This window comes from Alligator mississippiensis, chromosome 1 (assembly GCF_030867095.1).
Source record: "Alligator mississippiensis isolate rAllMis1 chromosome 1, rAllMis1, whole genome shotgun sequence".
Lineage (NCBI taxonomy): Eukaryota > Metazoa > Chordata > Crocodylia > Alligatoridae > Alligator > Alligator mississippiensis.
The window spans coordinates 452798370-452814645 of record NC_081824.1 but is presented as its reverse complement, the minus strand read 5'-3'; the positions used below and the strand labels follow the sequence as shown (position 1 = coordinate 452814645).

The 16276-nt window shown below is 52.4% G+C and overlaps 1 protein-coding gene across 2 annotated transcripts; it reads right to left on the bottom strand.

The window, feature by feature from the left end:
• Nucleotides 1–9729: 9729 nt before the first annotated feature.
• LOC132248495 (keratinocyte proline-rich protein-like) lies at nucleotides 9730–14908 on the bottom strand. Of its 2 annotated transcripts, XM_059721528.1 has the most exons (4): nucleotides 13794–14908; nucleotides 13005–13182; nucleotides 11782–11947; nucleotides 9730–10727 (listed from the first exon to the last, which is right to left on the bottom strand). In XM_059721528.1, exons 1-2 carry the CDS (start codon nucleotides 14746–14748, stop codon nucleotides 13163–13165), a joined length of 975 nt encoding a protein of 324 aa, XP_059577511.1. In that variant the 5' UTR covers nucleotides 14749–14908; the 3' UTR covers nucleotides 9730–10727; nucleotides 11782–11947; nucleotides 13005–13162. The 2 variants fall into 2 exon arrangements, with proteins under 2 accessions (XP_059577511.1, XP_059577508.1); XM_059721525.1 differs by lacking the exon at nucleotides 11782–11947.
• Nucleotides 14909–16276: the final 1368 nt, after the last annotated feature.

The window sequence follows — 16276 nt, the reverse complement described above, 5'->3', positions numbered from 1 at the left end:
ACTGGGACAAAGGCCTTGTATGAACCTTCACATGAACTTTGGGGGGAGTCTCAGGCTTTGTGACACTCTGGGCCTAAGAGTGGGAACAGATTTGGGGAAATTCTGCTGCAAACGATGGGGTATTCCCTTCCCATCACAACAGAAAACTTCTGAATCCAACTAACTCCATGGAGCCACTTCATGCAGCCTAAGACCAGGATTAGACACGTCCTGTGCTCCAGGTCGACCCAACCAGGAGATGTCAGGGACAACCCCAGCCTCTCTCACCCAAGAGCCATGGCTACACAGAGCTTCTTCTGCACACCATGTGGATTTCCATGGGGGACTACAAATCCCATCTTGCCCTGAGAGAGGGTGTTAGAGAGGTATGGCTACTTGGGCTGGGGAATCAACTCCTACAATGGGGAGTAAAGAGAGAAATTTAAAATCATGGTGTCCAAAGGAAACCAGATCTGAGCCTAAAAAGGAAGCTCTATTGTCCCCTAACAGCTGTAGTCAGGGGGAGAACAATGGGACAGGTGCTTGTCTCCACAGCTCTGAATTTCAAAGAGTGAAACACTTGCCTGGACACATGACAGCATAAGCTATTTGAGGTTAGCGCTCAGGGATGGCAGCACGGGGCAGGTCTGCAGTTTTCAGGCCCCCTTTCACCCTGGGCATGGAGCATTTGTGAGAGGGGAGTCAGGTGGACGGGACAGCCACAAATCACCTGGCAGCAGGTCCTCTGATCTCGAGATTTCCCCTTGGTCCTCATCATCAGAGACCCAGAGATGCACCTGTCCTCACTGATTAAGTCAGGTGTGGGACCTCAATATCCTGTTTGGGGCCGTAGTTAAAGCGTGTTTCTGACTGGGTACTGGACGCAGAATAACCAACTGGGATTTGGGGAAGGGATCCAATGAATTCAAGGTTTCTACTCAGGACTTGATGGCCAGTGAAGGGTGGGGACTGAAGGATGAAAGAGAAGGCAAAGCAGGGAGAAGCCTTCAGGAGATGATGGTCCTTGTCATGCAGGGAGTGGATATATGGTCACAGGAATCTTTCAATCTGTCGTAGGCCAACTGGGCACTGCGAGGGTATTAGCCACACTGGGCTGTTCAAAACAACAAATAGACAGACATGGGTTGGCAACTTATCGATAGTTCCTCGATGCCAGGTGCGCGCCAAGTGATTCCAGTGAAGTCAGGGGTCCCTGATGATCGACGCTGTCAGAGGGATTACCGGGGAAGATCCCTTGATCAGGAACAGGGACCCGATCCTCTCTCACACTGGGAGTCTGGGGTCCGGGCGTGGACCAGAAACAACCATTCTATTCCCTCCTTCCTGCTGGTTACCTGATGCACGTGCTTTTTATACCTAGTCTTATGTTAATCTGTTGGCCTCAGGGCCACTCATAATGTTGCCCTATAGCTGTTACCCTATGGGATTGAAAGGTGATGAAACTATCATAAAAGATGACTACTCAGACTCAGGTTTATCCAATAAGCAAATTATGATGCAGCACCTTAAGGTTTGAAATTGTCATCGCTCTGCCTAAATCCCAACCCCTTTTAGGCTTCATTTGAATATGCTTTTTTGGGATATGCTTTCCTAGAATATGTTGGGTGTGCCAAGCAGTTAGATCTAGTTTTTATCGCTAAGGCTGAACCCTGAGCAAAAAACCGTTAGGCCAGCTAATCTCCCAGCTACAGCTTTGCCTCTGGGGACCAGTCAGTCCCATGAACAGTGAATTTATCATTTTGATTAAACTTATGACAGACAAGTTACATTTGCAGTTTACAAACTTAAAAGCTTATATTAACTAATATTACCTGTTTAAGCAAGATACCAAATGCCTCCAAGAAGCACATAGTATTGCTTAATAATCCCTCTGGTTCTGGCTGTTACAAAACAGGTAGGAAGCACCCTGCTGCTCCTTCCAGAAGGGAGACCACAGCTCTGAATCCTCCGCTTCCAGAACATTTCTTGGAGGGATGAGGAATGAAACCTGGGCTTTTCTTATCAAGCAGAAGTAGTATTTTCTGTACAACAGAAGTAGCTGGTGCAGTGTAAGGCAGTGCTCCCTGCACACTCCTGACGGCTGACAACCCTGGGTTGGGCTGGGCTGGGCTGTTCCCGGTGGGTGTTTGGTGCAGGGCTGCAGTGGGGCTGGGCAGGGGCTGCACTTGGTGCAGGTGGCGGCGCTGAAGCAGGGGCTGCAGCCACCCCAAAATTTGCCGTAACCCCCCTCCCAACACTTCTGCTGCCTGCCCTGATTGCAGCCTTGGCCAAAACACCCACCAGCAAGAGCACAGCTCTGGCCCCAGCCTGCAGCAGCAGTCCACCCTTGCCCTGCGCACAGATCCAGGTGGCATGTGCCCCCCATGCCTCTCCCGGGGTTGTGCACTGTGGCAGGAGACAGCCATCCCATGACTCCTGAACCAGCTGCTTGGGGCTCTGGCCCCATCTGGGCAACATCTGCCCCAGCCCCACTCCCTCCCTCAACACAGGGACCTCAATATGCCCCTCCCACCCCATTCCCCCCAGACACTTACCAGCTAGACGTTGCTCTCGAAGCTTCCAGGTGTCATATTGAATGTAATAGTCTGAATGCCTGTAATAGTTTCCCATTAGCCAGTTTAGGAAAAAGACAAGATTCATCTTCTGATCTAGGCCATTGTTTTGGCCTACGTGTGGAAGGTCCTAGCTTTGCTCAAAGTCTTAACTCTTGAATTTTATCTTTAGAGGCCTTTAAAAAAGTGAACATAAAAATGACCCTTAAGCAAACATCCCACATTCCGAGAGATCAAACCCTAGGAGACTTTTAAAAGATTGGAAATAAAAGTCAATTCAGTGATATGGAAATTCCTCAAAGTAATTAAAATGGTCAACAAAAGAAACTAATTACCAAGCAAAAGAATCTGTTAAGAACGATCCGAGCCCAAATTTGGGAGTAGTGACAGGTTTGGGTAGGAGGGGCCCAAGACGGCAACTCACTCAATACAAACTGTAACCTACTGTCCCAATTTGAAGGTAACCTCACTTGCAGAATGTCTCTAGTGGGTTATGGAATAGAGAAAATCCCACACAATTTACTGATTCGTTTTGATGCACTGGCTGGGGGAGTAGTTAACTGATTGCACGATTTCACAATGATTACACACTTAATTTATACAACACAATTTTATTTTAAAACTCTTTGCTACGTATATAACACTGCTTAGCCTTAAGAAACACCACAAACATTAAAAACACAATAATTACATATATCAGAAACAATGCTCCGAATGCACTTCCTTCTCAAACAATACTATAAGAATTAGTGTTACAAAAACAACTACAATTACAACTAAAAGTTAAATTTGAATCAATACTATTATTTTTCATAATATACTTACAATCCTAGAATTCCAAGAAGCCAAATACCAAAATATGGTTTCATTCCTCAGTAGTACGATTCAATGGGTTGGCCTCAGTAGTACGGTTCAATGAAATGGGCTCAGCAATACAATTCAATAGGCTGGCCTCAGCAGTGGTAGGACTAAGACCACTTCCTTCAGTCCTTTTCAGGTGCTCCGCGGCTTCAGCGTGAACTAAGAGATTCGTGTTCACGGAGAGGGTGGTTTCAAGCGATCAGTCTGAACCGGGCTATACTTGCGATTTTTCCTTCGTTGTTCTACAAGTGTAGTCACCTCCAAATTGGGACAGCAAGTTACCGTTTTTATTGAGCGAGTTGCCGTCAGAGGGCTCCTCCTACTCAACATATGGTTGCTCCCAAATTTGGGCCCGGATCTTACTCAACAGATTCTTTTACCTTTGTTGAGCATTTTAAATTACCTTTGGGAAACTTCCATATCACTGCAAATGCCCTTTTCTTACCAACCTGGTCAAAAGGCCTCAGGGTTTGATCTCTTGGAATTCAGGCTATTTGCTCTCTTTGTAAAAGATTTCTAAAAGATGAAATTTAAATTAAGACTGTAAGCGAAGGCAGGACCTTTTGCACGTAGTCCCCAAAACAATGAACTAAATAAGGAGATAAATCTTATCTTCTTCCCGAAACTGGCTAATGGGCAACCTTTACAAACATTCAAACTATTTCATTCAATATGACACAGAACAACGAAGGAAGAATCGCAAGTGTAGGCCAGATCAGACTGATCACCTGAACCACCCTCTCCGTGAACACAAATCTCTTAGTTCACGCTGAAGCCGCAGAGCGCCCGAGTGGGACTGAAGGAAGGGGACTTGTTCCTATCACTGCTGAGGCCAGCCCATTGAACTGTACTACTGAGGCTAGCCCATTGAACCGTACTACTGAGGCCAACCCATTAAATTGTACTACTGAGGAATGAAACTATATTTAGGTGTTTGGCTTCTTGGAATTCTAGGACTGTAAGTATAATATAGTAATAACTTTTCTAGTTAAAATTATATAGTTAGTTGTAATTGTAATTGTTTTAAAGAAGTCCATTTGGAGCATTGTTTCTGATATATGTAGTTATTGTGTTCTTAATGTTTGTGGTATTTCTTAAAGCTAAGCAGTGTTATATGCGTAGCAAAGAATTTTAAAATAAAATTGTGGTGTATGAATTAAGTGTGCAATCATTGTGAAATCGTGCAAGTAGCTAAAAACTCCCCCATCCAGGCGCATCAAACAAATCAGTAAGTTGTGTGGGATCTTCTCTATTCTAGAAGCCACTAGAGACACCAGGCTTGCGTGTTGGCAATCAGGTCACTCTCGGCCTATATGGCTCATTAATAACGGGCCATCAGAATTGGCCCAAAAAATCTTTAGCAGTACACCCCTACCCAGCATAATCTCCCCCTGGACTCACTAGTGTGGTGGGAAAGAGAAGCCGTTCAAGAGCCTCATTTTTCCTTTTAGCAGATCATTCTGGTCTCAACTTCAGCTTATTACAACATGAAGCCATCCAGATACTGTCCAAGCATACATGGCCCACGTGTTTCTCCCTGCAGGGCGTTAGGTGCTAGGACTGAGAGCTGGGCCAGAAACCTTAGAGTCTGGCTCAGAACTGCAGTGAGTAGGAAAGGTTAGGCTGGCACAGGGACCTGGCACTGCCACATCCCCAGCACTTGGGGTCATGGTAGGAAGAACTTGTTGAGTTGAGGATAGACAAGTGCCAAGTCCAGTCCTCCCCATAGGCCCATCCCAGCAGAAGGAATAGCTGTATGTGTCCCTTGGCAGCAGGGTGGGGACTAATCTGGATTTTCTCTTCCCCATGCAGGAGGTAGCTGGCTGCTGAGCAGAGCTGAGGAGATGCCTCCTAAGGAAGGGCCTGCAAATCTGGAGCCACCGTGGGCTTCCCAAGGGTGTTTGGGTGAGATGGACTCCCTGAGCCCTGTGAAGCACCAACAGCACAAGGGCCAGGAGAGACCCCCAAAGTGAAAGGAGAATGTAGCAATGAATCAGGTCCCATCTCCAGTTGCTTGTGAGAATTAAGAAGGGAAAGAAGCCAGAAAAGGACCTGGGTTCAGGGAAGATTTTCTGGTGCTGAGAGACCTGAAGAGGCGTAAAGAAAAGGTCCACCAAAGAGAGAGACTGCATGTAAAGCAAGGCAGTGGGGTGGCCTTGGAGGGAAACCGGAGCTCACTACCAAGCCCAGGGGGAGAGCCCACCCCTGCCCTCAGCGCAGGAAAAGCTTTAGCTGGCTCTCACTCCTGGCTCTGCACAAGATAAGGCATGCTGGAGAGAAGCCCCACGTATGCACTATGTGTGGGAAGAGCTTCACCTGCCTCCCGACCCCGGCTGCTCACTGCCAGATCTATTCTGGACAGCTCCCCATTGCTTCACCAAAAGGGGAAAGATTGTGGTCTGCAGCTCAGAGCTCATGAAGAACCAAGATGTGCACAGGGAGCAGAATCATTACTGCTGTGTCACTTGTTGTAAGACCTTCACATGTTTCTTCTTGCTGGTTCAGCATCAGCACACATACTTGGGAAGGAAGACACACCACTGCACCAAGTGCAGGAAGAACTTCATCAACAGGGAAGGCCTGTCCCAGCACCAGTGTGTGCAAAGCAGGCAGCAGTTACACTCCTGCACAAAGTGTGAAAAGAGCTTCAGGCAGTCTGCCAACCTGGCCAGGCACAGGTGCATGCACACAAGGGAGAAGTCCCATAAATGCTCTGACTTTGGCAAGAACTTCACCTGCTCTTCCACTGTGGCCAAAGGTCAGCTCATCCACACGGGGAGAAGCCAAATCAGTGCTTGGAGTGTCATAAGAGCTTCAGACAATTTTCCAGCCTGGCCCGGCACCAGCTTATCCACAGAGGGGAGAAGCTACATCAGTGCTCTGTGTGTGAGAAGAGCTACCTCCACTCTTCCAGCGTGGCCGAACACCAGTTTGTCCATACGGGAGAAGCCACATGGGTGCTCTGTGTGTGGGAAGAGCTTCATCTGGTCCTGCAACCTGGCCCAGCACCAGCGCATCCGCACAGGGGAGAAGCCACATCATTGTTCTGAGTGTGGAAGGAGCTTCACCTGTTGCAGCAACCTGTCCCAGCATCAGTGCATCCACACCCAGAAGCATCCCTAATTCTGCCAGCAGTGCAGGAAGGGCTTGGTGCTGTCTCCCTGCTCAGCACCCACCAGTGGCTGCATTTTGTCAAGCATCTTCATGCTGGTAGACTGCAGAAAGAGTTCCTCCAGGCTTTATCCGTTGTAGGGCACAATAGAAGCCAGAGGCCCGGCCCCCCAAGGTTTGATTGTGGGGAGGGATTATGAGGAACACCTCAGGCAAGGCCAGCCCAGGTGTTGGGGGGAGGAGATAAGGAGGAGATGATTTTTTGCAGCACCCTTGGAGCCTGTGCATTTCCCAGCAATCTCTAAAACCAGTCAGTGCTCCCTGGGGAAGAAGTGACTACATGATAGGGTGTCCTCCCCAAGAGAACTGGCTTCAAATGACTCCCAGGGACTGTCCTTTGCTGCCTGCCAGCTTTCTCTCCCCTCCTGATGTTCTGGTGTGAGGCTCTTGAATAGCAGGAAGGAGGACATTTGTGGCTGGGAAGTATTCTCTGCCCTGCACCCTGACCTCACCTTTCCTCACCGCAACATCACCCCTCTCCCAGGCCTCCCCATGCCCAGTGGGGTCTGCAAGTAGCTGCTACTACCACCCCCTGAGCCTTTATGGCTTGTGTTGCTTTTCAGCCTCTCCAGAGCTGTGCACCACTGGGTGCCTGCTGCTCCCTTCCCCTCATGTTACTCTCTCTAATGCATTCGCTGCTACTCCAGCACCAGAACCCAACATGGCACCCCTGTGGTTGGTCTCTGTCTTTTCCTGAGCTATGCAATGGGAACAGACAAGGGCCCACAACACTTTCCAGGCCAGATGTCTCTGTGACTTCCCAGCCCTTCTCTTTCCAGACCATTGGAGCTTGTTCCAACCCTCAGGAACAGGAATTGTTCTGATTCGAGGCCTCACTCCCCTGTCCTGCTGTGCAGCAAGGTCCCTGCCCTTCTGGAGGGACCACTGGGCAGGAGGCAGTAGAGTACCAGGGGTGAAGGAGATGCAGCCGGTGGCAGGTCCTGCCTCTCCTGTGGAAGGGTGAGGAAAGTATGAAGATGTTCTGTGGGTGAAATGCAGCATAATGTATTCTCCCATTGGAAATACTAAGGCCTTCCTGCTCGTGCTCTAGCCGTTTGGCTCAATGAAGGTCCTGGGAACATGTACTGCTGTGGAGCTGCCTGAGGGACCCTTGCAACCCCCCAGGATCCTGGTCCCAGGCAGGGGGAGTCCAGCCAGACCACTGCATCCCCTAGGAGGGAGGAGTGCAGGGAGGGAGACCTTCCTCTTCATTGGGACCCCTGAGCTGTTCCAGCGTGTAGAAACAAGGGGAGCATGTTGAGACAGAGGTATGGGGGCTGCACCCTGACGCCTCTGAACATGCATCCTGCAGGTCTCCCACTGAGAGGTGCCGTGAAGAAATCCCTTCCCTCTCTGCCCCTCACTTGAGTTATCCCAGGTGACCCCTGTCTCTCCCAGATTTCTTCTTGGTTCAGGCTGGTGAAGCAGGTGGCCCGGCCAGATAAAATTCCAAGGGTGAGGAGACAGCCCTTGCTTCCTTCCCCAGGCATTTTGAAAGCTACAAGCGAGTGTCCCAGGCTGCTGCCTGGTGAATTTCTATAAAAACCTGGAAACTAGCCAGCAGTTAGGAGTTACGTCTAGGCCAGTTGCGTCTTAAAAGAGACCCTATACCTGCTTCGTACATCTCAGGTAGGTGGTGTTTACTCAAAGTGTACTCTGACTTCTTTGTTCTGCCCCCATCCTCTGCTCCCCTTCAATAAAGGTGCCAGGTTACAGCTTGCCTTGCTGTGTTACTGGGTGCTGGTGGGGCAGAGATCAGAGACAGCAGCCCACAAAGCACAGCCTTTGCACCAGAGGCAGCTGCAGGACTCTGTTCCCCTGGGCCAGGAGCAGGACATGAGACATCTGAGCGGGCCCTGGCCATGAGGAGAGGCAGCTGTGGGGAGCAAAGTCTTTGCCAGAGGGGCTGGAACAGGGCAGGGGGAGGCTGCTCAAGGGCCTGGTGTTGCTGCCACTGCCCATGGGGAAGTGAATGCCCCATATGTTGCCATCACCGGTGGCTCTGGCATCACTGTTTGGGGCCCGGGGGCTGGGGCCTTTCTGTCTCTGGCCAGCTCCCCTGGATGGAGAGAGACAGGTGGTGCTGGGGGCTGCTGGGGTCAGGGAGGCTTGTGGGCATCAGGAGCGGTGCAGTGGCTAGGAGAAGCCCTCCCCTCCTTCACTTCATGGATGGGACTTGGCTCTTCTTGGAGGTATGTCCCTTCTGCTTTTTGCTCTGTGCTCTCCTTCCCAGTGTCCTTCATGACACCCCCCCCCGCCCGGTCCTCTGGGAAATAGTCTTTATGGGCTTCCTTGCCCCTGCCTCGGCCAGTGTGAGCAGGGTCTAGTTGTGTGCAGTCTCAGTCACAAGCTCAAATGTGTCTGTGCTCAGAGGGGAATCCCAGCATGTCTCAGTCCTGGAGCTCAGGGGACAGGACTCCTTAGGGCAAGGAACAGCTGAGAGTGTGCTACCATTGAGCCGCCCTGCCAGAGACTTCAGATTGCTTATGGGCAGGAAATGCCAATGACCCATATCCAGCATGCAGAATTTTGCAAATGCCTTTTATGTTTGTGATTTTCCTCTAAATATCTTCTGATTGAAATGTGAAAAGGGAAAACTCCTGGTAGTAAAAACGGTTTCAAATCAAAAAAAAACAACCAAATAAAACAAATGGGTTTTTGTTTTAAAACCAAAGATTCCAACACACAATGTTTCAGTGAAGAGCTGATGTTTTTGGTATTCGATTAGAGCCAGCAGAGGCACTGTTATACCAGTAATCCCTAAGCCAGCGAGGGCAAGCACCGTCTGCCCGCTACAAGGGATCCTCCAGGCATGCTTTACACCCACCCATGCCTGCAGCTGTTGCCCCAGCTCAAGCCCCAGTTACTCCTCACACCCCTACTGCATCCTCAGACCGTGCAGCCCCCCTCCATCCCACCACGTGCCTTGCCCTATGCCTGCACCTCACAGCTTCCCCCCACCTGCCCATATAGGCGCCCTGCACCTTGCATCCCCCCAGCCCCACCTGGCACTCCCAACTCTCATCGCCACGGGATCTCTAGGCAACCCATGGTTGGCAGGGATCCCCATGCCTAGCCACGTGCATCCCCTCCCACACCCCCAAACAGCATGAACTCTCATACTGTTCCACCTAGGAAAGAAAACGTGCCACATTTTGATTTTGTTTTATTTTAACTGTTTTTTTTAATGTCATGCCATCCAAAGTACAGGTAGCACGTCTCCCCATCTGGTGGAGGGACTGGAAGTGGAGATAGAAGCAATGGAAAATGCTCCTGCCCCCATGCTGGTGGGGAGGGATATTACAGAGCTGGAGCATAAGCGAGCAGCGTGGGGAAACATCCTAGATCCCATCCGCATTGATGTAGTGACTCGCTGGCAGAGCAAGAAGGTGAGGAGGGGAGATAGAGAAACCGCCCAGAGCCAAGTAACCTAGGTGGCTGTGGAGGCAAGAGGGGGATAAGGAAGAGACCCCCCGACTGCAGCAACCAGCTGGCTGCTGAGGGAACCAATGACCCCGGGGTCAAGCTAAGTGACAGCCCCAGGGAGGAGCCCAGTCAGTCAGTGGCAGAGGAAGCCGAGGCTCTCAGGGAGGAATTAGAGAACATCCCAGTGGAGGAAGGGTCACCCCTTAGGGAAGCACTTGAACTCCCTGCTGATTGCCTAGCTGGGCAGGAGTTCAAACCCCAGTTTGGAGGAACTCTGACGGGTGGCCCAGGCGCAGAAACAGGTCACCCCAGATAAGAGGGAACAGGTGATCTGGGATAAGTGGGAACCAGCGATGCGGCTAGGACCAGCCCTGACTGCATCATGAAGGACTTCCATGAACTGGGAGACAGCCTCAAGAAGACTGGGGCACAGGTTGTATTTTCTTCCATCCTTCCGGTTGGCAGCAGCCAGAGACGCCAGGGTGCCTGCATCAAAGAAGTCAACCGGCGGCTCCAGAGTCGGTGTCTTCAGGAGAGCTTCGGATTCTACAGCCATGACCAGCACTTGCAGGGAGGAGGCTTCCTGGGAGATGATGATCTTCATCTCTCCCCCAGAGGTAAGTATCTGTTGGCCCGCAGCTTGGCTGATCTCCTCCCAAGAGCTTTAAACTAGGCTCGACGGGGGTTGGGGAACCGGTGGTTGAAGAGAACCCAGGGCTGGTAAATGACAAACAAGATGCCAGATTGCACCAGGTAAGTATTAAGGGGTTGGTAAGCCATAAACAAGGCACCAGACCACACCAGGTAAGTAATAAAGGGAATATATGCCATCAAGGCACAGGGACACCAAGAGCCCCCTTTGGGGGATTAAAATGTCTTTATAGAAATGCCAGGAGTATGGGGAACAAGCAGGAGGAGCTCGCACTCTTGCTTGCTAGCACCCAGTACGACCTAGTCGGACTAACCGAGACATGGTGGGATTCTACACACGACTGGGCGGTAGGCATTGAGGGGTATAGGTTGTATAGGCGAGTGGCCATCCTCTGGACACTCTCCAGATTCCCTGCGTCCCTCCTGAAGTGCGGCGCCCAAAACTGGACACAGTGCTCCAACTGTGGCCTGACCAGTTCTGCATAGACGGGGAGCATCACCTCCTCTGATCTATTAATCATGCACCTGCTAATGCACGACAAGGTGCGATTGGCCTTGTTGATGGCCTCGTTACACTGCCGGCTCATGTTCATCTTGGAGTCAATTATGACTCCAAGATCCCTCTCTGCCTCCGAGCTGCTGAGAAGGATACTCCCCAACCTATAGGTGTGCTGGGGGTTCCTCCTTCCCAGGTGGAGTACCTTAAATTTATCTTTATTAAATTGCATCCTATTTCTCTCTGCCCATTGATCCAACCTGTCCAGGTCAGCCTGAATCTGCTATCTGTGTTGGTCTAAAGATATGGGCAGACAAGGCTCTTTGGGTCAATGTTATATTTTTTATTAGGCCAGCTAACCCTGCCCCTGCCCTACTGACTCCCTCCCTCGATCTGCCCCCCCCCACACTCCTTCCCCCCACACCTACCAGCCAGACGCTGCTGTCCAAGCTGCCGGGCTGCAGAGCAGCAATCAGATCCCTATGACCCGCTTTGGCAGCTCAATAATCAGTCTTTGGTTTCAGCCCAAAAATATCTTTCAGTGCTGCCCTAATAAAAAGCATTCCCCTAAATCTACTGCCAATCATTAACACCAGGCTCCCACCCAGACCAGTACACACCCACCTGCACCAGTAAATCCCTCGGTTCATAAAACCAGCTGCACTTGAACCATCATTTCTCAGCCCTTCTGCGGGGTGGAAAAGAGCCCGCACCAATTAAACATACATTGAGTATGTGGTGACAATGGTTATGAGTAGGTACTTTCAGGGATCATTTCTGTAGTTGATGCCTAGAGAGGGGTATGTAACAGTGATTTATTAGTGGTGTAGCCTACACCCTTTGCTACTGGGTGTATTTAGATGAGGGTCCCTCATTATCTGGCCATGTCCTCAGCAAGTCTCGGCTACTGAATCCCTCCCGTCAGGAAACCTCTTTGGTGAACGGAGGCTTGCCCTGACTAAGGGGAGCAGCGCAGGCGTCTGCAGTGCGTGCCACGGTACACTGTTCTCACGCTGCTCGCCGTGGTTTCAAGTCATCACTGCTCAAATCCTGAACGGCTTCTGGTTGAGTTTTACCAAGCCAGGCATGCAAACACCTCCCATCTTGGGAAAAGAAAAGAAAAGAGAAACACTTGGCTGCCAGGGATAACCCGAGCAACTCCTCAGCTGAAGGATCTCTCACACAAAGGATCTGGAGGGACACTCTGCATTTCAGTATCGATCCAGGAAGAGGCGATTGCCATTTACATCAGCCTAACCTATCCACAAAGGACAAACCGGAGTACAGCGCAGGTTCATCCTACAAAACTGATCCATGTATTATCTGCAGATCCAGAGTCTTTACCTGCACCCGTCAGCCTGGCACATGAATGGCACGCATCCTCGCAGCTCACCCCCGGGCTCCCCGTACACGATTGCAGGTCTCCTTGACTCCATCTATCTCGACACATTTATTCTGGGAGGAACCTGACAGGCTTCAGTGTCCAGAAGTAGGCGGGGGAGAAAACCCCGGGTTTAGAAAAATCCACTTGAGGAAGAGAAGGGCAGGGACATTTGGACATCCATGGAAAGGGGCTGAGGAAAAAGGAGGTGCTGTCCTGCAAACAACTCAGGAACTATGAGATGTCAGATGAACAGTGAATAAGGGCGAATTACAGGCGTCGTTCCTCCGATGCACATCTAGGAAAGCAGGCAGGGACCTGCTCTCCAGCCCAGCCCAGGGGCACTGGATGCAACGACTCTGCAGTGCAGCTGGATTTTATGGTGCGATCGTGTGGTGGCTGTAAAGTCCAGGCAGGCAGGCCTACGAGAAGGGGCCTTAGCACCTGACCCCCCACAGTCTCTTACCTTCATGTGGCTGAGGAGGGGCTGGAGGAGCCCCCAGAGCACAGGACGCTCTGTCTCCATCCTTGCCTCCATCTGCCAGCTCTGTCACACCAGGGGATGCAGGAACTGCTGCAATCTCACATCCAAGCCCGAGAAGAGTCACCCGCAGCTCCCACCTCTCATGAAAATCTCAGCGACTCTAAAAGAATAAAATGAAATACAAATAAAAAGGCAACGTATGGGCAGCCAAGACAGTAACTGTGTTCCTGAGCTCTGCATGCACCTGTGCCAAAGAAAACTCATCTCAGTGGTACTAGTCAGTCCTGCTCCTCCCAGCAGCTCCCCAACCCCCCCCAAACGCCCTGAGATTTAAACCAGAGCTGCTCCTGCCCCGCGCCCCCTCCCCACCCGCCACCAAAATCTCCCGCGGGGCAGAACGGATCGTGCCCACGGGCAGGACCTGACCTGCTATTTCAGTTGACACCAACACAGTAAAACAGGAGGTAGAAAGAGAAGCAAAGCCCTGAACGCACCAGACCAGCGGGGAAGCCAAGCACGTGTGGGTGGGATGCCACAGCCCGAGGGTGCAGCGGGACCAGAGGTGCTGCCCGCACTGCCCCGGCCCAGCCCCGGGGATGCGCAGGACACGCGGGGACCTGCCTGGTGCGGGCAGCGCAGCTCCGCCACGGCCGCCTGCCCGCGCCCACCTCGTCCTGCCCGGCCCGGCCCGGCCCGGCTCGGGGGCACTGGGACTGGGACCCGGGCGGCGCATGGGTGGAGGGGGAGAGAGATAGATACAGATCTCGGTACCTTGTATACAGAGGCACCTATGTCTACTCCAATATAACAACACGGGGTCCGTGCCTGTCTGTCCCCACGTCCTGGAGCCGCGGGACAGGGGGACCGGGGCGTTTGCAGCCGGCCGGGCCGGGCCGGGCCGGGCCGGGCACTGCGGGAGGCGGCGGTCGCAGCCCCGCTTGGCCCGGCCCGGCCCGGCCCGGCCCGTGCGCTCCCCCCGCGGGGCCGGGCTCCCTCCCCTCTGCTGCCCGCCGGCTGCGGGGCTCGGAGCGGGGCAGCGCCGGGGCCGGGGCCGGGGCCGGGGCCGGGCAGGAGGCGGCCGGAGCAGAGGGGGAGCCCGGCCGCAGCCGCCCCGCCGCCCCCGGCCCTGCGCCGCCCGCGACCTGCCGGGCTCTTCCCGGCACCCCGGGGGCTCCGGGCCTCCGCCGGCCGCGCTGCCCAGGCTGCCCCGGGGGGTGGCGGGGGCCGCCCGCGCCGGACAAGGACCCCGGCCTGCGTGTGTGCGCGTGTGTGCATGCATATTCCCGCACGCGGGCACGAGGGTGTGCGTCTCTCCATTCTGTATGTGCATGTCAGTGTACATGTGTCTGTGCGTGCATGCATGTGCGTGTGTCTGCGTGCATGTGCGTGCATGTCTGTGCATATGTGCATGTGTGTTGATGTGTGTGCATGTGCATGCATGTGCATTTGTGTGAGCATGTCTGTGTGCATTCATACATGCATGTGCCTGTGTGCATGTGCATGTCTGCATGTGCCTGCCTGCATGTGCATGTATGCTGTTTGTGCATGCGTGCATGTCCATGCATACATGCATGTGTGTGTGCATGCGCTCCTCTGCATGTGTGTGTGCCTGTCTGCACATGTGTCTGTGTTCATGGCAGAAGAGTATATTTGTGTCTGTGTCCATGTGCAGAGAGTGAGTGCCTACAGTGCGCTCCTGTCTGCATGTGTGCGTGAGTGTATGCATCTGTGTTCATGGCATGGAGAGCGTGTTAATGTGTCCTCATGCAGAGTGAGTAGAGAGCACACCTGTCTCTGTGTGTGTGCGTGCATGTGTATGCGTCTGTGTTCATGGCAGGGAGAATATGTGTGTGTCTGCGTGCCCATGTGCAGAGAGATGGTGCGTCATGAAGGACACGTGCCCACGGCGGTGACGGGAGCACGACGGTGGCGGCGGGAGAGTGGCGGTGCTAAGCGGGAGCTCCCGCAGGCGGCACTGGTGTTGTCAGCAGTCGGAGGGTGGGGGGTGGTGGCGAGCACTGACCAGGGGGCAGCGACCACCCAGAGACCTTGCCAGCAATGTCGGCGGTGAGTTTTTGTAGGGGGTGCAGTGCCACACTCGGGGGGGCATGTGTACATGCGTGCATCCCTACACATTGCCCCTGTGGTAAGTAGAGTCACACAAGGAACAATGGTCACAAACTGACAGAGAGCAGATTTAGGCTAGGTATCAGGGAAAACTCCTTCAGAGTAAGGGTGCCCAAAATTTGGAGTGGGCTCCCAAGGGAGGCGGTGCTGTCTCCCACCTCGGGGGTCTTTAAGAGAGGGCTGGATAGGCACCTGGCTGGGGGCATCTGGCCCAGCGCTCCTTCCTGCCCAAGCAGGGGGTCGGACTCGATGATCTGTTGAGGTCCCTTCCCACCCTAGCATCTGTGAATCTGTGAATCCGTGCTTAAAGTATACCATTTTGTCAGCCTTCAGACCTAGGAGACTTCACATTTTGTCATGAGAGCACGCTACCAACTTCCAAGGTGGTTAGCACGTGGGCACTGCTTTATAGTTATTTTTTTTAATGTTTGCATGAACTGATCTCCCCAAGCTCACAAAATGACTTTTTAGTCTTCTACTTCACCTCCCTTTCCCAAACAAGGCCACGGAGCCACTATAACAAATGTATCTTGTATTTCACTCTTAGTGACAAAAGGGATTTATCTAATCTTCTTATGCCGCTGCTTCTGTCCCTGGAGTAGCACACCAAGAGAGCATCGAATCACCAACTATGGGACTGGAAGAGACGTCGGGGCCGTCTAGTCACCCCCTGCTCAAGGCAGGAGCACGCCCTACAAACCCGTCCAGCCAAGCATCAACCCTGCTCGTACGCATTGGCAAGCATGGAGATTGCACAACTCTCCGGGTAGCCCATTTCCGTGTTCCAAAAAACCTAAAAAAAATCACCCTCATATAGAGCGAAAGGTCTTATATCGAACCAAAATATCCCCTGCTGCAATACTTGATTTACTCTGAGTCTGTTGCTGTGGCTGAAGAAAACAGGACACGTCTCCATCCTCTCCATGGCCACCTCTCAGGGATTTGAAGACATCGAGCTCTCGAGGACTAATCTCACAACACAGTCGTTCAACCAAGATACGTCCATCTTCCAGTCCGTTCATCCCAAACGAAAGAGATAGCGCCATTATCGTTAAGGAAGCAGGCAGGGAAGGTAACATGAGGATGGCAGAGAAGGAGCATTACCTCAAGGCGCAGTAAGCACATGA

Bases quoted from the DNA above. Each gene is read 5' to 3' on its own strand.
- LOC132248495 (XM_059721528.1), bottom strand. From the start codon at position 14,748: ATGCATACACTCACGCACACATGCAGACAGGAGCGCACTGTAGGCACT. The intron at 13,183-13,793 runs GTACCGAGATCT...TTATTCTTTTAG, and splicing joins TAGGTGCCTCTGTATACAAG to AGTCGCTGAGATTTTCATGA.